Source organism: Centruroides vittatus, unplaced genomic scaffold (assembly GCF_030686945.1).
Source record: "Centruroides vittatus isolate TY-2023 unplaced genomic scaffold, ASM3068694v2 scaffold_435, whole genome shotgun sequence".
Lineage (NCBI taxonomy): Eukaryota > Metazoa > Arthropoda > Arachnida > Scorpiones > Buthidae > Centruroides > Centruroides vittatus.
Window position 1 is genome coordinate 8030355 of NW_027122708.1, and position 24515 is coordinate 8054869.

At 27.3% G+C, this 24515-nt stretch overlaps 1 protein-coding gene across 3 annotated transcripts in view; it reads left to right on the forward strand.

Annotated features, from left to right (window-relative positions):
• The window catches only part of Vps13 (vacuolar protein sorting 13C), a 273667-nt gene that overhangs the window by 96375 nt on the left and 152777 nt on the right, over positions 1–24515 (forward strand). For all 3 annotated transcript variants that reach the window (XM_067287043.1, XM_067287044.1, XM_067287045.1), the window contains exons 27-35: positions 962–1078; positions 1583–1686; positions 3069–3236; positions 5318–5625; positions 8837–8990; positions 15183–15333; positions 18617–18735; positions 19824–19993; positions 23253–23341. In XM_067287043.1, the coding sequence (XP_067143144.1) occupies positions 962–1078; positions 1583–1686; positions 3069–3236; positions 5318–5625; positions 8837–8990; positions 15183–15333; positions 18617–18735; positions 19824–19993; positions 23253–23341 (1380 nt within the window). The remainder of the gene's footprint in view (positions 1–961; positions 1079–1582; positions 1687–3068; positions 3237–5317; positions 5626–8836; positions 8991–15182; positions 15334–18616; positions 18736–19823; positions 19994–23252; positions 23342–24515) is intronic.

A 24515-nucleotide genomic window follows, 5' to 3' on the forward strand; every position in this document is an offset into this window, starting at 1 on the left:
ATGGAAGAATGATATAAGATTTTTAGATTTATTCTTTGTTAACCTATCAATTGCGGGAGTGCACGTCGTACTGAAGCACTCTGTATATCTACATACGTAAAAAACAACATAATTATTTAGCCGGCCAAAAAACTCACATCCACGGGAATTAAAACATGAGTAATTATTAACAATATTTATTAATTCAAATTAGCTACAGATAAAGACAGATTTGGAATTTATTTTATTACCTTAATAATAATGGGAGAAATAGTAATAATATTGTTAATACCTGTACTAAAGAAAAGAAGCTACCGTATGACAGTACCAAATATTCAAGTTAAATGGCTGTATTTTTCTATGAGTCGAGTCATAACTGCATTTATACTGTCGCGTTTGCGTGTTACGTTCAGGCAACTTGTAACTGAACGCAACATTCGGTTACAAGTGCAACACATAAAGTAAAGCGATCGACTTGTCAGCCACCCCTGATCTAAAAGAAGTAAATGAAATTGACTCCTGAAGATGCTAAAAAGCACTTGAATGATTACGTTTTTGCATTAAAAAGTAATTTTATCTCAGCCTAATATTGTAGTTTGTCTTGTGGGGTACTAAGTGATGGGTGTGGCCAGGCTCACAATTGGAGTGACTGGATGGCAAGGGTCAGAGTCCAACATATCCCACAACCCATGAGGTTTGATTCAGACTTAAACCCAAGTTCTTGGAATAGCACTGATGTCTTTATCACTTCAGCTACTGAGTTATGATGTTATTCACAGTTATATGACATAGTTTTATGAACATTTAAGTATTTTGAATAAATGATTGTTTTGAATTATCAAAACTTAGTCATTTATTGATGATGATTATGATTATTAGTGCCTCTTGTTCTGTACTCTACAGTTAAATAGTGATAAATTATTTTATAAATAAATAATCTGTTAGTTATTTATTCTAAACAATATTGTTAATTTTTTTCTAGGGAAAAAATCAAAAAAGGCAATAGAACTAATTGATTTAAAAATAAAAGCTCATTTTTCATCATTTGGATTAACTATCTGTACTATGAAACATAATTTAACAACAATAACAATTTCAGGTTAGTAATTTTTTATGTATTTTAATTTCTTTTTTGCAAATTTTTCACGTCAAAGATTTATTTAAAGATTTAAAAGTTAAAGTTTAAACTTTAATTTTGATTTAAAAAATTTCATTTTAAATTTATTAGATGTAATAACTGAGGGGATTAATGTTTTTGATAAGTGGTTGGAATGCATGTTTGATTTTAAAATTAGTAGAAGTAGATCTGGAAATGAGATGATGATAAAAACCTAAAACATTTTATTGAATTATAAATTAAAATGTGTACTACTGAATGAGATTAGCATTTATATGTTGTATCATGTTTCTATGGGAGTTAGTGATGATAATGAATAGATGTTGTTATTGATATTTTATATTATAAAATAATATGAAATATTACAGTTCTAATTGAATTATTATTTCTTTGCTTTTTTTTTAAATATTGTTTGAAGTAATATAATATGATAAACAAATTTATTAAATATACTTTTTACTATTTAAATTTTGAATTTTTTCACAGGCATTGATACTGATGTTATTTTACAAAAATCTAAGACGTCAGTTAAGACCTGTCTGAAAGAAATTTTAATATCTGATTCCATGCCAGATGCAGTTCATAGAAAGGTAAAAGAAATACTTTCATATCATTTTATCTAAAATAAAATATAATAATTTGTATATGAATGCTGTACATTGGTATGGTGGACTTAAAACAAAAAACTTTTGTTAATAAAACAAATTCAATTTGAATTCTGTTGTTAATTTGATGAAACATAAGTTCTTTAAATAAGGAAAGAATGGTTGAATTTTATGTATGTTTAAATGGAAAAAATATATGATAACTTTTTATAAAAATAAATTTAAATTATGTTTTTCAATCATTTTTATGTAGTGACCCCTTTTAATAAAAGATTTTCCATTTATCCTTCTCCAAAGTAATTGTGAATACATTACACTTAAAGTTTAAAGATACTGAAATTGTAGAAAAAATGGCCGTAATGTGTTATGGCTTTAGAGAAACAGCTACAACAAAAAATTTTGCATCTTGGCTGCTTATAAAGAGCCAAGACTCACTCTGGCATTTTTTAAAATGCAAAAATGCAAACTTTATGTCAAGACTGTCAAAAAAATTACCACAATGCTTTCCAGTATTATCACCATACTATGATTCATCATGATCATTTCCTGTTCATTTTGTAGTAGTTCAGGATATATGATTAAATATGTAAAGTAAGAACAATGGCCAAGCTTAATAATTTTTGCAAGAACTATTAGAACAACACTTAAAATTACAATTGATACCTATTGAACAACATTTGCATTTTCTTTTAATGTAGTACAGTACCTCTCACAATTGCAGATGTCAAAGCCCTGCTTAATTCCAGATTATATTGGAGACTGATTGAAGATATAGTGAACTTGAGAACACATCATGTAGATTGATGAAGTTGATGTCAGTAGTTGTAAACTTACTGTGAGCACATGATATAAATAATATGTATAATCATATTTTAGGGAAATTTTAAAATTTATGGCAACCAAGTAGCCTGAAAGGAAAGGCATTTATGGAATATATTCTGGAACATGAAAATGAATAAATGGTGACTGTTTGACAGACTGTCTTCAATTTTAATTAGTTAGTATGGCAATTACTTATTCATTCCCTCATTTTTTATCTTTGAAATCTTTTTTAGATTATTAATATAACAAAAGAAACTAATATAAAATTGTTTTGCTTCTAATGTTTATTTGTAATATTCATTTGTTGTTAGTTTTGTGAAACTTCAAATTGATTTTAAATAAAACCATTTTATTGATTAGTTGTTAAAGATGATTTTTTGTACTTAACAAAGAAAAGTCAACATCTTTACCTTTTTGTTAACTCCAAGAAAATAATTAGATCGTTTTTCTGATTTTTATGGAACTTTGTGAAACAAAAATAAGTAAAGTTTTGTAATTGACAAAAAATTTGAGAGAAAATAATTATAATAATTGTTTATTTCTAGATTCTTTCTGTTGTTGATGAAGAAGTTTTAGATCTTGAAGTTGTTATGTATAACTTTGCAACTGATGATGAAGGATATTTTGATATGTCAGCAATGGATATGAAATTGTCAGTATCTTTGGGAAGATTGAAATTCATCTTTATTAATAAATTCATCATGTCTTTGTTGGTATGTTTATAATGATGATGTTTATTAAGTATAGTTTAAACTAAATCTTTGAAATAGGTAAATTAATCTTTATTAAAAATAAACTACATAAAATGATAGCATATAAATATAATTTCATAAACTTCGTCTTACATAAATTGTTTTTAAACCCAAAACCTTTTTTAAATCTAAATGTTTGAAGTAAAAAGCTGATTAACTTTTTGATGTAATCTATTATTTATTTTAAAATTCAACATTTTGTTTTCAGAAGACTTAACAAAAATGAGAAATGGAACATTCTAATGTTTGGAAATTCATTTCAATATATTTATATGAACTAAAACATTATAAATTTTGTAACTTGATAACTAATAATTTTTGAAATTTAATTGTCTCAAACTTACCAAAGTTTCTTCTCATTTGAACACTTATTTATGAAATATATGTTACCGGCAAAACCTGATTTTACGCCAAACTAGTTTTGCCTAGGCCAAACTAGTTTGGCATAAGCGTGTCAGCCAAACTAGTTTAGAATTATTATTCAAGTATATTAATAGTTAAATATATTAATAGTTAAAATAAAATTAAAAGGCAATCAATTAGAGTTTACTTAATTATAAAAAACTGGGTTGATGTTACCCTAGGTATCAAAGATGGCGGCTCGTCTCCGATTTCAGCAATCAAAAGACAGGGAACAGTGGGGACGCACGTTCTAACCTAACCTAACCTATTCTAATAAATTACCATAATTATTAGCAACCAAATTATTAGAATAGGTTAGGTTAGGTCAGAACGTGCGTCCCCACTGTTTCCTGTCTTCTGATCACTGGAATCGGAGACGAGCCGCCATCTTCGATACCTAGGGTAACATTAACCAAAAACAGTATTGGTTAGAGGTGACACAACACTTGTACAAAACTATAAAATAAAAATAAGGTAATCAGTACTTATCAATTTGTATTTTTTTATTAAGCCATGCACTTTTAAAATTAATTAACTTTTGAAAATATTTTCAAAAATTCAAATGAAATAATAAAAATAACTTTTAAAATCAAACTAAAATTAAAAATGAACTTATTTGTGTTTTATGATGAACTTAAATTAACCATTAATAGACTTGAATAATAATTCTAAACTAGTTTGGCCTGACGCACTTATGCCAAACTAGTTTGACGTAAAATCGGGTTTTGCCAGTAACATATATAAACCATAAGCTTTTAAGTTTTACTGACTTTTCTTTAGGAACACATTCTTTAAATAAAAAAATTATTTATCACATTAATAATTTCTTAACATCAATAAATTCCATAATACTAAAAAAATTTTTAAATTCCATTCTTATCAAGTAAGTTTAACACTTAGAACTATATCACACAATTCTGTAACATTTTTAAATAAATGGTTTCTTTTACTAAAATAGATAACTTGAAGAGTTTGAGAAACATTTTTCTTTTGTTAGTTATTATTCTAAGGTAGATTCAGAAAACTTTTGTCTGTAGGGCTTGGCTTAGGAAAGTTTATTTCAACTTTTATTTTTTCAGTTTCATTACATTTTTTAAATATGCAATACTGTCATGATCATGCATTCTTGCACACATTCTGTACATAAATCAAAATCATAAATTTTTATGATAAATATTTAAACAAATTGGTTATCTACAAAATATGAAGAAATTAAAATATAACATTATAATAGGCTAAAAACAATTCAGTAATATTTGGTTTACGTATTGTATCAATATTTTTTAATAAGACATTCATTAATTTAATGTCTCATATAAAAATAAGATTTATTGTTCAGAAATATATTACAAATTTATTTCTTATTAATAATTAATTCAAAATAAATGTTAACATTCATTTGAAAACAATGTTGATGTTTGATGTAATAGTTATAACAGTCTCAATTAACATGCATAAGATAAAATATAAGTTATTCATGTATTAATGACAATATTTTTAAATTATCATACAAGGATAAATTTAAAGGATTTTGTTTCTAATTAGTAGTTATCCTTTTGTATATTTATAACTATTTTACAGGATGTTCTAATTTAATGTTTTAATTTAAATAGATTTTATTTATATGTAAATTTCTTTAGTCTTTTGCAGATAATTTTCAAATTGCAAAAGAAAAACTTGCTGAAGCAAGTGTTGCAGCTGCAGAAGTAGCAAAACAAGGAATGGAAATGGCTTATGAAAAGGCAACTAGAATTTCATTAGATGTATGTGTTCAGGCACCTGTTATAGTTATACCTCAGAATTCATTATCAACAAATTCTTTGGTAGTTGATCTTGGCATTATTAAAATTCATAATAAATTTTTATTGGGGGAGAAAAGAAATGAATTAGGAATTCCAGCAATTTTTGAAAAAATGACTGTAGAATTGCATGATCTTAAGCTATCAAGGTAATAAATTTTTATATTTTAACAACATAAACTTGCCAGCATTTTTTTTATATTTAATTACTTTAGTTGAGTTAATCATCAGTGATTGATAATGCAGATATTCATAGTTATGTAGTAATATAATAAGATGGAGATTTTGTTTGTTTACTTAAGTATTTTGAATTTATTATAAAATAATTAATTACTTCTTACATAATGTATTGATATCACTTTTACTCTTTCCATAATAATTCATATAACAGTTTTATTTTTATATCATTTAATTCTGCTACAAGCGTTGCTGTATTTTTGCAACCAGCATTTTAGATTTACCAGCATTTTATATAACTAGGGAAGACTAGCATGCTGGAAACCCAAGTGTTACTATCATGCAGGTTAAACTGTAACTAAAAAAAAAAAATTAATTGGATCTAATGAAACTAGTTGTTAATTAAATGTTAAAGAAAACATTCTTCTGATTACATCAAAATAATGGCATTGTAATTTGACAGACTTACATCCTGGAAGAGTTTTTGTTTACAGTGCAATAAAACAGTGAGTTTTTGGCATTAGTAGTAGTAGTTAGGGTGGGCTGCACTGACAATTCTATCCCAACCTTAAAATATAACACATTTCTCTTAAATTTTACACAAAGGGATATTAATTTGTGTAAATTAAGATAATTTACAGTGAGTTTGTGAAATTTTATATGGTTTATTTTTTGCATTTTTGGATCAAATTATAATAAGCATAAAAAAAAAGCACTTTCATCATTTCACAAGTGTTTTATATTGTTAGAAAGAAGATAAAATGCAGAAGTTAAACATAGTTGTAGTTTCTGATGTAATGCTGACAGTTTCACAATTTTAGAATTAAAACTATGAGACATCATGTGACATAAATTGTTCAGTTTTTTCCATGCATCTTCTGGAGAGGGATGTATTACCTCATTTAAACAGGCATGCTGGTATTAGCTTGGGATAAATAGGCATGCCAGTTTTTACTATTCAGAAATACAGTGAGTGATCGGTTAATGAACATAATCCATTACAAGACTTTGTTTGCTATTCAAATTGTTCATTAACTGATTATCAATTTACCATAGTTTTTATGAGAATTTGATTAATTCATTCTGGAGAACCAAAAATAAAAAATATATACTTTGTTACTACATTTATTTATATGTAATAATAAAAATACATATATACACAGTCTTGCATTTTTATTAGTCATTTTTTTTCCATTTGTGGGGGTTAAAGAATCTGTCTAATATCGATTGCTTTTCTCTCTTCTTTAGGAGTTTTCAGAAGTAATTAATAGCATTATAATTGTAGAGATCCCTAAACCTATTAACCTCAACCTGGTTTGGATGCCATTCTAAGACCATTGTTCTGACATCCTCCCACTTCTTCAAAAGATGTTTAATAGCAGATGTTGGCATTAATCCTTTTTTTTTTTTTTTGGAAGAAAACATATCTTGCAGAGTTTCTTGGCATTCTTCTGTTATTAGATCAGTTTCAGGTTTCATTATGAGCTCTTCAATGTTCTTTATTTCTCAGATGTGATTTTTGTTACTCCTTAAGCTGCTTGAGTCTTCTTGATTATACAGTATCTTTCTTAGATAAGATTGAACTGTGGCCTACTGTAGACCTGTTCAAGCCATACTGCCCAGCAGGGTTGGTTCTAGGGTTTTGAGCGCCCTGGGCAAAACAAAATTTGGCACCCTTTCATACAAGAATATACAAATTTACTGCAAATTAAAAAAAAAAGTAAAAAAAGGCAAAAAATCAAAATTACACAATAAAGAACTGTATAAAAAATATATTTATTTAAAGCACGGCAAGTGTTGTTAATGCAAAGTTTACAGAAAGACAAAGTTATTTAACCATTAAGGCATATGACTGGCGCCAGTATCACTTTGACTATTCATAATTTTGTTGATATTTGTAATTTATAAATTTGATCTCGTCCATTTTTTGAGTAGATTGTTGTGATACATGATACTGATTACAAATTATCTTTTTAAAATAAATAAAAATAAACTTTTTAGAGATTAAAAAGCATTTGTCTGCATCAATGTTGTGTGATAAAAGCCATAAAAATTCTTAGGTTTCATTATTTTAATTAGTAAATTTTTGTTTTTGTCTATTAATTTTTTTTTTTTAGTTGTTATGAATTCTGACTATACAAATAGTTTTCTTTGAATAATTGTAATATTATTTATATCTGTTGACAATAATAAAATAATTAGCGTTGTGACCTTTATTTGGTATTATTAAAGAAAAAACAATTTATTGCTTGCTAAAAAAATCGATGTCTCATGAAAAATGATCAATTTTAATTTATAAAATCTAAAAAAATAATGAATGTAAAAAAATATTTTATTTTTATATCGGCGCCCCTCAAAATTTGGCGCCCCAGGCAGTCGCCCAGCTTGCCTGCCCCTTTATTCGGCGCTGCTGCCCAGCAACATCAGGCATCTTCTGTCCACTCCCTACCTTTGCTACTGTACTCTCATCTTTCGAAAATAAAAACTCACGCAATACTTAACAAGTGTCTGCCTGACAGTCTCACAAATACTATAAAAGAATTGTTTCTGTCAGAAAAATAAAAGTCTGGAATTACGAGGGAGAGTTTCAAAGTTCAGAGAAATGCTATCCGATTAGTATATACCAAGATGAGTGTTGATGTCGATGTCTCCTGCGCTCCGAAAAGTTTCAAATTGTTGCCTGAAGACGAAAAGACCAATCGGTATTTGTTACTTTATGTCACTTCTTCTTGTGTTTGTTCTGTGAGGTGTCCATTGTCCAAACATAAAAATCTTTCACAAAAGTGTTCGTTATCTGATTTGTTCGTTAACCAAACTGTTTGTTAACCAATCACCCACTGTACTTGATTTTGTCATGATCTCTGGATAGACCAATAGGCATTGACAATCTATGAATATATGGTACAAGGATGTTCTATATCTTTATATATTATTAATGTTACTGCAACTTCATAAATTTTAATGTCATACTAAATTTGAAAACAATTTATTTTAAAAATTGTTTTAATAGTAAATATTAAGTTCATCATTCAAAATTTTGAAAAGATTTTAAGAGAAAAATACTATTCTATGTCTAAAATTTTTTTCAAAATCTGAAACAATCTTTATGATTATTATTAATAATAATAATTTAAGTAAAAATTAATTTCTAAAAATACAAAATATGCTTTTGCTGTTTTTTAGAGCGATAATAGAATATCAAAATGAAAGCATTTCTGCTGAATGCTTACTACTGGAACCTCTAACATTCACTTTAAGTGTGGTTCGAAATCTTGCATTTAATTGGCATAAAGATAAACCAGAAATTGATGTGTCTGGAAAATTGAAAGCTGTAACTGTAAGTATTTCATTATTAAATTTCATACTTTTTATCATTGTTAGAATTTATTTAATTTTAGTTATTTCATTTAAATTTCAAAATTCTTTTAAAATTTAATTCTCAAGTAGTCAGAATTTTTATCAAATGTATCAGAAATTTTTAATTTAAAATATTTGATTATAGATCAAGTTCAAAAGTCATGAAATTCAAATTAAATTTTTTAATTTTAATAGCAGCTATATTTTAAAAGACAAGAAACAATGTAATATTTATTCAACTTTATAATTATATAAATTAGATTATAATATAAGGAAAGGAAATGAATTAAATCTAATAAATCAAAACCAAATGTAATCTATAGCATAAGTGTCATACTCATCAAGTCATCACATGATCTCTAATATCTTGATGTCTTAATGACTTTAAGATATTGTTTAAGGTTTGTATACTGTATGTGTGTGTGTGTGCATGTATACACACAAATCTTACATGTATCATTATGTGATACAAACACACAGAATTATACAATTATTGACCTCTTAGATGTTTTGAATATATATTTTAGTAATATAAAAAGTCATTAATCTCATAATTCTAAAATTAAAATTAGAATTCCAAAAGATTTAAATAATTCAAAGTTTTTTATGTCCTAGTCATAGCCTATTTTTATTTTAATTACTGTATTGCAATAGAACATAAAAATCACATGATAAAATTTTGCCAATATTTGTGATTGACAGATGTTTTTCTTTAATGTTTATAAGAATTTGACAAAACCATAACTTCTGTAATTCTTTCGTCCGATGGTTCTTTCGATTTAATAATAATTTCAAGACATAGTTCGTTCAAACAGGGACCACCATGAAGATTAGATGGTGCCAATGAAGACATTTGTATATCATCGGTTTATATTTTTAAAAATTTTTATTTTTTAATTGGAAAATGTGTGTTTTTTAACAGACTTTTTAGCGTTTTGGTGGCTAGTAGCCTACAAGGAAAGGTCGGTCGCCAGGATTGTATTGTCTAAAGCACAGAAAAATAAATGGTGGTCCCTGTTTGGATGAACTACGTCTTGAAAATATTATTAAACTTTAACTTTTCATAACTTTTATTTAATAATAATTTTAACTTTTCATTATATTTGTTATTTTCTAAACTATTATAAATACTATTGTTTTAGAAAATATTTACATAAATACTTGAAATTTAATAAATTATTTTTATTTTTACTCTTTATTCATTTTTACTACATACAAAAGTCATATAATTGATAATTGTAAAAAATTTTATAAATGAAAATATTAATTTAAATAAAAATTCTTCGAGGATATGCAGAAATAATTTCAGTATTGTAAGGATAGAACAAAAGAAAACTTGTAGAATAAAATTGTGATTTGTATTTTCATTTAGAATATAATTTCCTGTGACTTATTATCATTTTTTATTAAATTATAATAATGCTTGATTAGAAAAAAAATTTTAAAAAAAATTTTTTTTTGATGAAATGAAAATGACTTAAAAAAAATTAACTATTTTTGGCAAATGATTCAAAATCTATTGCAATTTTTTTTTAAATTAAAAGTGCATTTTTCATGAAAATGTGCATCTATTCTAAATTTTAAAATATTATTTGCAGTTTTGTAACAGTTAATATTAAAATTTTGTATAAATTACAAACATACTAGTTATTATTTTTAATAATTGTGAGTAGAGGTAAATAAAAAAAAATTAAGTTACTATTTCAATAATAACAAATCATTTTAAATTGAAGATTAGTTCAGTACAGCCATACTTTATTATCTGAATTGAATGCATTCATGAAAATGATCCAAATATCAGGAAGTATTTTGTATTATTTTTTTTAACAGGAAAAATTTTACTTGTTTATCTGACCAACCCAATTCCTCAAATGTCACTAAAACATTGTAGAAAACCTGCTTACAAATCAATCCATGTTTAATACACAGGTATTTCTTGATTAATGTGGTTAATTAATCCCTTAATTCTACTGCATATATCAAAATCATGTTCATCAAATACGTTATCCACAGTTAAACAAAGACAGCTGGTAAAGCCAAGTTAATTAAAACTTCTGTCCCATATCTAAAGAGATTGCCACACTTAATTTTGCATGTTAATCGAATCCTGCATTAAGCAAAACTCCATCAAGCAAGGGATACTTGTAATGCTAAAAACATTACAAACTCTAATTGCCTTACTAACACATGTAATGAATACATTAGGATTCATTAAGTGTTTATTACTAAGGTTGTATTTGTATATGTTACGGCCAAAACCTGAGGTTCGGCCAGTTCCCGAATTGCTGGCCATTTTGCACTTTGGCCAAGAGGTGTGGCCAAGGTCTGATGTACTTGAAATGACCAGTGTATATGCTACTTTGGCCAGCCATTTTGTGAAGAGGCATGTTATCTGTGGCAAAAATTTGATGTGCTGATACAAGACTGTTCAGTGGCACATCTTTTGCTTCTGGTGTGATGGTATTCTCAAACAACTGTGAGGTTGCCAAACGGTACATAACGGCAGGATATCTGAGCACTTCTGAAGCGTATATGGGAGTGTTGATGATAGAGACAACTCTCTCTAGTCACAAAACAATTTTCCCGATTTATTGTATAAATTATGCTTACAAAAACAGTATCTTCTGTTCGAGAATGGGATGATGTGAATATCTGTATGACAGTGCTGAGCAGTTGAATGGTTGAACATTTGATCAGTTTGACAACTGGACGGCCCTGAGGCACAGTCGTGTAATAGTTTATGTCAAGAGATATGCATTGTTTAAACATCAGAGAAATGGAGAATATTTTCACTACAGAGGATGCCACAAAGTATGAAAGTCTGGTGGAGATGCTCACCGTGTTCTTGAATTGGTCATTTTTATAAACTTTTTTGGGTCTCAGATCAATCATTTTGACTCGTTGATCCTCCTCACCTCTGCTTTTTAATTGGTCTTCACTTGTTACCTAGTGTAACGAGATTGGAACCCAGATTGCAGGATGAGTCAACGTCGCTTGTCCATACAATCCCAATCGAAGATGGTCGATCTTGGGACTTACATTATTCTATTGTTTCAATTTGAGAAGTTCACTTTTCTATGAATTACTTTTAAACATGCCCTTTTATGGACATAAATTTTCATCTTTCTTCTCTTATCGGTTTTACAAAATAAAAAACTTTCCTTTTTTCTCTCTTTTTTTCAAGGAAAAAAAAAAACAAAATTTATTTATAAATATGGTTCTGGTTCTATTTCAGAGCCTCACACAACTGTATTCCAGAAGTGAGTTTTCCATTCTGCATGAGAAACTGCACACACTGGAATCCATGGGCAGAGAAGAAAAACCATTACAAACTGTCACATCTCCCCAATCTGACAGGCAGCCAAGGCCTGTCAGATTGACTACACTCGATGCAATTCCACTAGTAAGCACACAACAAATAGCTGCAAATGTGAAAATAACAAATGATGTGTAATTCGAAATGTCATAAGAGTTCATCTTGTCATAACAAATGATGGTAGAGATTGATAATTTACTATGATTAATAAGCATAACACACAATTGAATTTGATAATTTTAATTAATAATCAATATAAAGTTTAAAATTATATAGACCCACCAAAATCCGCTCGTGACTTTTTCTTCTGACTTTCGCTGATTGCCCCATGCCATTTTGCAAACTGGCTGGTCAAATCCCAAAATCAAGAAAAGATTGGACATTGGCCAGTCAATTTACAGCGACTTTGGCCATTTCTTGATTTGGCCGGACTCTTCTTACTTTGACTGATTTCGGGCTTTGACCATAACATATACATCACAATATGCTGTATGATATGCTTGGAAATAGTAATACAATGAATCAGCTTGTGTAGTACTTCCTATGAATAACAAATAATCTACACACACCAGGGTAATACCAATGAATCTTCTTAAAAAAACCTTATAACCAGCGAGGGTATGCTTAAACCTTGTAAGCAAACGTTTTCGGATCCCTCTCTGGGTCCACCCTTAAGCTATGTTCTTTTTAACGCATGGTTATAACAAAGACCAGCTGTGTTTTGGATGAAAATTTGAATTATCGAATTCCGAATCTAACATAAATTGCGTGCCAACCAAATTCAAAAATTTTTAAATGATTATGTAACGATTGCTTGTTACGTAGATGGCTAATGCAACTATTAAATAACAATTTTTTCACATGTGCTTCGTAACTCACAGAAATGCCCCTCTATATTTCAACTTCTACACAATGATAAGGATAGGCTGGCGATGGACAAACTACCAGGAGTGTGCACAGTACCTCTAACGGACCATAGATTTAATAGAGAATTACTCTACATTGGAGCCATGAAATGAGCAATAGGTGTTAGATGGAAGGAACATTAGCAGGACATTAGGCATGGCAGAGCCAACACCTCGCTATCCGTATATGCTTCAGAACTGGAAATCACGGCAGACTTCATGAACACCAAACTCCTCGTCACCATGCCGTACACAGACCACCTTAGATGGCTGGAACAGATCGAAATATGCAAGGCCTTCCACTCGTCTCAACCAATCAATTCTAGGGACGAGGTAACGTTATCCTTGGCGTGGCAAGCCCTCCTACAGAGGGAGGAGACGGAGTAAAGTGGCAAAGTGATCTGTGGTATTGGTTTGGGACTTCTCATTTCTGCGAGTTACGAAGCACATGCGAAAAAATTGTTATTTAAAAGTTGCATTGGCCATCTACGTAACAAGCGATCGTTACATAATCATTTAAAAACTTTTGAATTTGGTTGGCACGCGGTTCATGTTAGTTTCAGAATTCGATAATTCAAATTTTCATCTGAAACACAGCTGGTCTTCATTATAACTGTTTGTTAAAAAGAACATCTTGAGGATGGACCCAGAGAGGGATCCGAAAACGTTTGCTTACAAGGTTTGAGCATACCCTTGCCAGTTATAAGGTTTTTCAAGAAGATTCATTGGTAGTACTTCCTATTATGAATTGTAAATGATTACATTTGTACTTCATGTACAATATCTAATAGTGAGTATTACACAAATTTCTTTTTAAATACGTAGTAGATAGTACTGGTATGTACCGTACATTTTATACTAAAATATTTATGTGAAAATTGAACAACAATGAAAATAAGCAAAGTTGCTCTGGAATTTTGTGATAAAAAATTCCAAACTGCACAATGCCACTGAAACAGATAAAACAAATACTGAAAATGGAAGTTGCTTCCTACTTTCCATTTTTACTTGCATGATTTTTGAATTTTTTGCAAATATGCTTTAAAGCTTTTGTAATATTAGTTGTATTAAATTATGTTATCTCACTAAAGATAATAAAGAACATCATTTGTTGCTGTTGGAATTTGGATTCCCACTACAACAAATGATGTGATTTTGGTTACTAGGGTATGACTATAATTTGATTCAAGATCATTAAAAATTAAAGTAAAGATTTTGAGAAGTGATCTTATAAATTTTTTATCTGAGAAAATGCATAACCAGTGCCTTTTCAAAACAAAAATTTCTGTATAATGTATTATTTTAAAATAATTAAAAAAAATGATTTACATTGTCTTAAAGATTTTCAATGTATTTTAACAGCTTGCATTTTATAATAATATATTGAATCATAATTTTAACACTTTCCAAACTGGGCATTTACCCTTGTGTATGCCCATTCAGACTGGGGTGTCTGCATGGGGTATATGCCTATTTTCAAAAATTCATAGAAAAAGAATCAATAATATATCATGATATTTTGGAATTTGATTCTTTGTACTTTTGTTAACATGAAACAACTAACAGAATGATCATTAAAAGGAAAAAATGTTTGAAAATTAAAATAAAATATTTTTTTTCATTTTAAAGAAGTTTGATATAATAGCATAAGATTTACATTGGAGCTCAAATTAGATTTATTTTCTTTGGTTTTGGAATCAGAACTATGTATTTCTAACCTGGAATTATCATTTATTCATAATTTATCCATTAAATGTACTTCCTACATTAATTTTGTATGAGTTTAACCCCTTAAAACATTGTTTAAAATTGTGAACGAGCAAGACTCATTTATAGATTGGAAAGTGTTAAAATATTGAATTATCCTCCAAACATTTGTACTACAAAATGTAGTAATTCTAAATTGCTTTTTGTAATTATGAAAATTAATATAAATGTATGTATTATATAGGTAACTATTAGTCAAGAAGATTATGGTACAGTTATGAAAGTGTTAGCAGAAAACCTTGCAGAGAAGGGACTTGATATCCAGATTGTGCCATTATCAGAAATTTCACCATCTGTCCCATCTTCAACGAAACCTGCTAAAGATGAATCTTCAGGTATATTAAAAATATGGATATTTTAAAAAAATAAAATTTACTAATAATGTACTACCATTAAACTTGATTTTCTTCCTTTTTTTCATAGAAATGTAGTCAAGCTTTTCTCTTGCTTGAATAATGTTTTTATTATAGCTTGAAGCATAGGCACCTATATATCAGTTTGATTTATCTTCATGACTTCTGATCATCTTTGATCATGACTTCTTACATTAAATGATTATTAAAAAAGTTTATGACCAAAGTTCATAAGAATTTATTTACAACAAATAATTTAACACACAGCATAAATATTGCCACATGTCAATTGAAAGAAAATATATAATTACAAAATAATAATGAAATAATATAATTATAATTTAATACCTCATAAAAAAAATTGTTTTACTTAAACTTACATACTTTCAAGAAATAACTGAAACTTACAACATAATTATCAGAGTACTTCTTAGGAATTTTCTTAATTCAAATAGATACAAAAAATACAGAAAATTTTAAAAACATTTGTAAATATTTAGTTTTGATTATTTTAAAACTCATTCTTGCAAATTAATTTTTGTATCTTTTTATCATTACTTAAACTACATCATTTGTGGGACATAATGTATAACTAATAGTAAATATCTATTAGGCAAATTCAATAAGGTTAGTAGTACTGCAAAAGAAAAAATAACAATATACAAGATTGGACTAATGATATTGAAAGAGTATACAGTAATACTAGTACCAATAATTGTCCCAACTAGGTGTCATTTACATTCATTGTATGATTTACAAAATGATGATGCCAGCATCAGACTGTAACATATTGCATGACACAAAAGGCAGGGTTACACAATTTAGGGTTCAAATCAAGTACCAGGCCTGGACTTAATGGGAAGCAAAATGTAATGATCCAAAATAACAATTATATAAGTAAAAATCTACAATAATATTTTTTAGATTCAACAGTATTATTTATATATAAACAAATAATCATCATCATCAAATCTGATATATTTTAAAGCAATCATCCAACTAAAGCTGAATATTAATCGGGCTAGAAATGGCTATAATAATAGTAATTAATAAGACAATTTGGCACTAGAGTTAGGTGTTAGGCACCATCTTTTAACAAATTTAATAATTATAATTTTAATAATTTAGATTTTTTTCAGTACTTCTAAATTATTTAAATTAAATTATTAAAACTATAGTTATTAAATTTATTAAGAGATGGTGCCTAATGCCTAACTCTAGTGCCAAATTGTCTTATTAATTATTAATATTGTAGTCATTTTTAGCTCGATTAATATTCGGCTTTAGTTGGATGATTGCTTATATATAAATAACAATGATTGTAACCAGAATTAGTAATAAGTATATATTTCAAATATTCCAAAAAAAATCAGTCAAGATTAATTATAAACAAAATAAACATTCAATCAATGAAAGAAATTTTTTCATATAATCAATCAAATCTTTACCAAAATACTTAAAGAATACTCTTCTTATGATCTGATTGCTTATCAAAGAATGCCAGACAGTTCGCTTCGATGAAGGTCACTGTTGGGAGCTACATCTCACTATTTGAATGGGCATGTCGTCTTTTATCTGTCTATCAGTATAACTCTGAATTGTCCTATTTACATGTCCACATGTCACGGGATCAGTCACTGATATAAATTAGTATATTTAGATTTTTATTTTTGAATTTAGCACATTTTGGAGGTTTCTTAGGAGTTTCTGTCTTAAAAAAAAATCTCAAAAAGAAAATAACTGTAATTAAAAATAACGCCCAAAACATAAAATAACAATTGGACTTCAACTCCTTACAAGACTGCACCAGAATCAAATAGCAAGCTGTTCTTTGATTTTTGACAGATAAAGGCATTGAAATATACTTTCAGAAAGCCAAGAAACTTCAAAAAATATACCAAATAGCTTTATTAACTTATGCTAAATAATTTCATAGAGAAAATAATGAAATGTTTCTTACAAATTTATTTTTACAAATACAGTAGAATATTTAAGCTATAAATATAACTAATTTATTTTGATCATCTTAAGTATTATGAAAAAATAACTGAGTGAAAATTTTATATTGAAGGTTTGGTTACTCATTGCAGTATCAATTTTAAGATGATACATTGCTTTTAATTTTAATATTAATTGGTTGTTAAACAAGTATTAGTTGCTGTAATAAGTCAAACAACTACTGGATTACATTGGGCTACTTTTTGCAACTATTTATAAATAATTTTTAATTAATTTGTCACTAGAGTCAGAATTATTTAAATTATTTAATTGAATAATAATTATTAAATTTAATAAGAGATGGTGCTTAGTGCCTCCCTCTAATGACAAATTATTTAAAAATTTAAAGTAATTGCAGAAAAGTAGCTCGATGTAATCCGGACATTGTTTGGCTTATTGCTAATATATCCGGGTTTTTAGATGTTTGTATATGTATTAGTTGCTATTATGTAATGTTTTTCTATTTTAAAAATTGTTAGAAAATTTAATATTATGTCAGAAATGGGCAAATACACTGATTATCTTAATTGTATAGTAGAGATACTCCTCACTTTACGACCTATCTGCTTAACAACCACTCGCACTTATGACCAATCGAGTTTCGACCTGCAATTCGGGGAATCCCCTTTCTCAGCTTGAGTGTTGGTCAGTGGCAAATGGTGACACGCGCACTAAGCGTACTATAATAGGCTTTCGCGTACTATAATAGGCTAATAGCGTACTATAATAGTCTTTTTATAAATAAATTTGAAGTTTGTTGCATAATTTGTATGATTTTACAACGATCCTATATTCCTGGCGCAAGCTCCTCGCTTATCGACCAATTCGCTTAACAATGTAGTCGTCGGAACAGAACTCTGTCGTAAAGTGAGGAGTACCTGTACTCAAAATTAATGTTTTGGTTATTCATATTGTTCATAATTATATTGTATATTTAATAATGAAGTTATAAGTAGAAGACAATATCATTTACTATAATTTATTATTAATTTGGTTGTAATGTGAAATTTTAAAAAAGTTTAAACATGAGATATTCTACATGTTTTGTTTTACATGAAAGTAGTTGTATTTTCTACATAAAGTTTTCATAAATATTTTTATTTTCTGTATAACAAATTATGTGAATGAAAAATTTGGTTTTTTTTTCATTTCGTTTCTTTCTTTCACCTGTATCAATAAGCTTTTAATAAATAGTTACAATTTTTAATGAAATTTGTTTAAGTATTGATATTTACATGTAATCATACAATTTTTTTACATTGTATAGCTGCCAAAAAGGATATTGAAATTTCAAAACTTATTCCTCAGAAAATTTATAATAGAATTATATTTGGCTTGGAGTTACAAAGTATTTCACTTTCATTATATGAAGGAATTTCAGACCTGGTAAGAAACTTAAATTTGACATTTTAAAAAAAATAAATAGCATAATAATTAAGCAATTTTTACTGTATAATCATATTATAATCACTTTGAGACTTGCATATATTGATGATTACCAACTGAACATTAAACAGGACAAGTAAACATAAGACTATAGTTACTGGAAACTCTTGTCTTATTGACTTGTATATTAAAAGGACATTCCAGATATAAATAAAAATTTCATAATATTACTAGCTGTAATTTATCAAAAATGATAGACAAAGAAAGAAAACATGTTTGCTTTAATCTGAGCCATACAATTGGAAATAATTTATTTTATCAAATTTAAATGAATTGAAGCTAAAAAAAATCAGTGTAAATTTAATGAATTGTTTTAAGAAAAATTTCAGTTGGAATGTGGTTGTTATAGAAACACACATTCCATAAAGAAAAATAATTCATATAATGCTATACATATAAAGATATAAGATAATACAAGGTTTCTTATTAGAGGGGATAAGTTGGAATGTCTAAAAAATCAATTTAAAATTAGTTTAGCCATCTTATTTTTATGACTATCTTAAACCATGATGCCAATAATTCTGATTTTGTATTCAATTTTTGGAACTGACTTTCCTTTTAAAAATTAGAAACAGATAGCAAGTTAACTGTATGCAAATAATTTCATATTAATTTCATTTTATTAACTGTGATTTTAGTAATGTTAATTTTAACTTTAGTTATTAAATTTTCATTGATGATAAAGGAAAAAATTAATCTTACATTTTAAAATTACTCATATACTTCACTTCAATAATTTTTTTGTTTATTACAATGCTTTTTTTTTCTTATAAAGTTTTTGAAGTATATGAATACTTGATATTTGAATCTTTAAATTGTCCTTTTTTAATGTTCCATTTAAAACATTAAGTTATTTTTATGTCAATTTACTTTAATAGAAATTTATATAAGAATGTTAAGATTGCATCCTGTTATACATTATTTTATTTGATGTTTTCTTGCAATAAATCCTAGTTTAAGGAGTTACTGCTTATTACACATTAATTAATTTCAGGATATTAAAGATTTTTAATTGTTTTTATTTACAGAATAAAGGCATTACTAAACGAAATAATAAGAAAGCATTGTCTTATATTGAACTGAAAACTATTTCATTGTCTGGAAAAATTATGACTGATAATTCTCTTCAAGCAGAAATTCTGCTTATTGATTTTATTTTAGATGATACTAGATTTACAAGGAAGACAGGAGTTAAGAGGTAATATAAAATTATTATTTACTTATCTTGAAAAAATTAAGCTTTTCTAAATTAAACTATACATTCTATCTAAAAGTTTAATATTTTTAAATAATTGATGTCAATTATTATATTTAACTTACTACTAAACATCAAAGACACTTCGAAAAGCCTTAATAATTGCATTAACCACGTCAATTACTTATGTTTTTGTTGTCTGTATTTTAACAACCTTCCTTAGGAGAAAATTAGAGTATGACCAAAAATGTGAGAAATTAAAGTGTTAATGCAATTATTAAGGTTTTTTAGAGTATCTTTAGTATTCAATATTGCATTTTTCATTAGTTATTGCTTAACATTTGAAACAAGGTTTTCTTGAATATATAAGTATTCTCTGTAAATTGTTGATTTATATATAAAATAAATTTACATTTACTTACATATATTATATTTCATATTGTACTCAATGCAAGCAAATTAATAAAATTCAGTTTCATATTAAATTTAAAAATATTTCATGTATACCTTGAAATGGCACCTAACATCTACCTCTAGTACCAAATTACTTAGTATTTACTCATTATTAATAATAGCAAATTTATAGCTCGATTGTTTAAGGCGATCGTTTGGTCTAAATGGACATTTGGCAAAATATAATAATAGTTTTGTTGCTGTGTACATATTGTTCACTGTAAGTCTTTGAGTCTTGTATAATTTTTTTCTGTTTCAAATTTTCCTGTAGTAGCAGTGTGTGTATTTATTGAAACACACAGATACATTTTTTAAAGTGCTATTAGGAGAAGACTAATTGCAAGTCAAATTCATGACAATATTGTCTTCATAGAATTCAATAATACTGTTTGTTTGGTTAAGCCTTGATACGAAACTTTATTGAGCAAAGAGAAAGTGTCAGTAAAGTTCAAATCGTGTCCTCTGATCAAAAAGAACACCTTACGATTCCTTGAACACAAATTAAGTTTATTTAACACTATTTACAGAGATACACAGTGATCCATCTTGATTGCTACTAACTACACTGTCTTAGTCCAGGTGTGTTTCTCTTTACAGTCTTAGGCTAGTTTCTTTGTTCCAACGATTGCCTTGCCTTATATCTAAGTTCTAGATCCATTGGCTGACTAATCCGGAGCTGAGCTTTCTATTGGGTCCTCCTCGGTTGGCATACCTGTCTCGACTTGTCCAGAATGACTTGCCAACTGTCCCTTTCCAGAAAACGTCCTCTGACATGTGAAAACTTGACCTATCTTGTCACTACACGAAACCTCCTTGACAGTGTGCTTCTCAAATTTTTTCAAAAAATCTGAGTTAGAAAGTTTTGAGTGACTTACTCATAAGTTTTGTGGAACCCTTCATTAAACCATGTTTGGTAATGGAGCATGCTGTTGCCACTGATTAACATTTTATTTTAATGAGTGAACGTTTTTCAAATCAATGCAATTTTTACATAAAATAATTGAAAATAATGCTGGTTTATATATATAGTCATTTGACTTGACCAGTTTGAGTTAAATCCATAATTCCTGCTTACCATGCAGGAGTTGTGGATTGCCAATAGTCTATCGATATCTCCATCTCATTTCACCTTCCAGACATACATACATACATACATAAATACATATATATATATTAGAATCAATTTTATAATTAGGCAGATTAAATACATTAATTTTTATGAAAGCATTTCTATTCTTTTTGAACACAGAATTATATAACACTGTAAAATAGAAATTTTTAAATCTACATTCTAAAAGATTAGATTTGAAGACAGACAGATTGGTCACCCTTTGAATTAAACATATCATGATATTCAAAATTTTATCTGTTTTCTATTTTCTTCATATTGTAATATATAAAAAGATATTTTCACATGAAAATGATTAAATAATGTTTATTGAGAAAAATAGAAAAAATGATTAATTCTTAGGTAAATTCAGAACTCTTTGCATAGCTCAGACACTTCTGTTAAATAACTGTCTTAAGGAGAGAAATGCAGAAATTAAATTTGACATAATTAATGGAGATACAGGTGTAGTGATTGAAATATTAAAAACAGGATATATTTGAGTATAGATTTTTGTAATGAATATTTTCTTATAACAAAGCATTTTAACTTAGTTAAGGCTCAAAAATGATAAATACACAAATTGTTACATTTATGTAAGAAACTAAGGATTTACAAAAATAAAATATAGAAAAACACTTAAACAGCTGAAATTCAAATCAGTCTCTAATTTTTAATCCATGTGATTGATAACTGTTTATTACCAATCACATGAATACAGATTAAATTATTTTATTTCTATTTAATAATAATTTTAATTATTTTTTCTATTGTGTGTAATATTAGAATTGGTATAGATGTTTTATTTTATCTCTGTTTATGCTCAGATGTTTAAAAATAATGATTTAGTTTTAGAATATAGAATTTTGTTTTTGTACAGAAGTTGAACTATTAACAGTTTTGCAAATGAAAATGTTCAGTTTTATTAATATATAAGTAAATCCTTACTGAATCTTAGTTACATATTTTACTTACTTTAACTGTTGTAGTATTAATAAACTTGTGACATCTTTTCTAAAATATTAAATATTGTGTATTGTATATTTTAAGTTTGTAACATGTTTTAAGTTTGTAACACGTGAGTAAATATATAAATATAATTCAATTTTTTTTTGCTAAGAGTGATCAAAAAATGCATGGTACATTTTTTGATCACACTGAAAGATGATTCAGCTTTGAGAAAGAGAATATAGTTTTTTTTTTTATTTATATCTTTTAAAGATATAAAAATCTTTTCAATATTTATAACATAATTTGTAATAAATAGCTTGTTAAACAGCACAAATATAAAAATTATTATTTTGCAGTTTCAATTTTATATCTAAAACAATTAAAAAATTTATCATAATTCAGTTGGATGCAGTTTTTTTTCTAGTAATTTTTTACGATTACAGTAATTTTACAATTAAATATTTATTATATTTAATAATACTGAATTGTATTGAATTTTCTAAGGAAGGTACAAATACAGATATGTCACTCTAAATTTATCATTGAAGACTTTTATTTTAAATAATTTTGTTAGTTTTTATTATTATGCTGAAGTCATCTTATGTATGTTGAAATATAATGTATATTGAATAAAAAATAACATTATTAATATAGCCATTCTAATATCATTAATTATATATTTGTAACTTGAACAGTTTATATTTCTTATATTTAAAAATTCTATTAAACACATACTTTAAAATTAACTAGGTTAATGCAACAAAATAGTGAACAAGATAAAAATGGTCAAAAAATGATTACAGTAAATTTTATTAAAGATGCAGCTGGTGATGCAACAAGTAAGTTTAAGTTTTTTGAGAAAGAAGTTTAATCTGTCTTTACTAATAATTAAATTAGTTTTTCATTTGATAAAAATGCAGCAGAACTTGGTTAACTCAAATCAGTCAAAGAAAAAAATTCAAATTTAGAGTTAATCAGTTTGATTTGATGTTATGCTAGATGAATGGGGAAAGAAAATGCCTTAGAGTAAATGTGACTTCCAAGTTATCCTGGTTTGAGTTAACCAGGTTATAATCAAGTTGATAAAACAAAATATTGTTTTTTGTTATTTACAATAAATATTGGCAATTAAAATTTCATTATTGAATTTAGTTCAAAATTAAATTGAGCTTTTGAGTATATTGTGTATTAAATAAGTCAGGATTTTTTACCCCTCCTATGTATACTAAGATTTATGCATGCAGTTTTACTAAAATATTACAAAATAGATATGCTAATTTTTTTGAATTTAGTTGTAACATGATTTTTCTAAGTTATCTGATGTGCAAGTTTTAGATAATTTTCTTTTTCAGCAGATCACTAATAGTAACAACTTAAATAATCCAGAGTAGATTCTTATTTTAAATTATAAAAATATTAATTCTAATTTTTTAAAAATTTTATTGACCTTAATAATTGAATTAATTTCTTAATTAATTTAATAATAATCAAGCATGAAATAGATTGGATTTTATTATTTTAGTCTTTCAGTTTATCATACTGTGTTGTAAGAGAGACAAAACTGAATTAATTCTAGATTAAATAAAGGCGATTACCTTTATCCAACAAATTATTAGTTTCATAAAACATTTTTTAAAAATTGTTTAACAAGGTTGCATTCTAATCTTTACACTAAATTAGAATGGTTACAAAATTAGGTTACATCCTAACCTTTAACTATATTTAATATACATTCATCAAAAGTGAAATTGCAACATTGTGAAGGAATGTGTTTAGCCACAAGCACATTGCAGGACTGGTAGAGGTGACAAAGATATGCAACAGACACTTGTTTATTCAGTAATGAATATATCCTTCGCATACAGCTATACAGGCTGCTACATGGCAAGACATACCAGGGCTGTCCATTGATTGAACATGATGCCCGGTGTGGAGATACTCAGTGAAAAGGGCTGAGATGCATTGCCAATTACACTACTCGGACCTCCAGTCCGATCTCCTCTTCCAGTATAT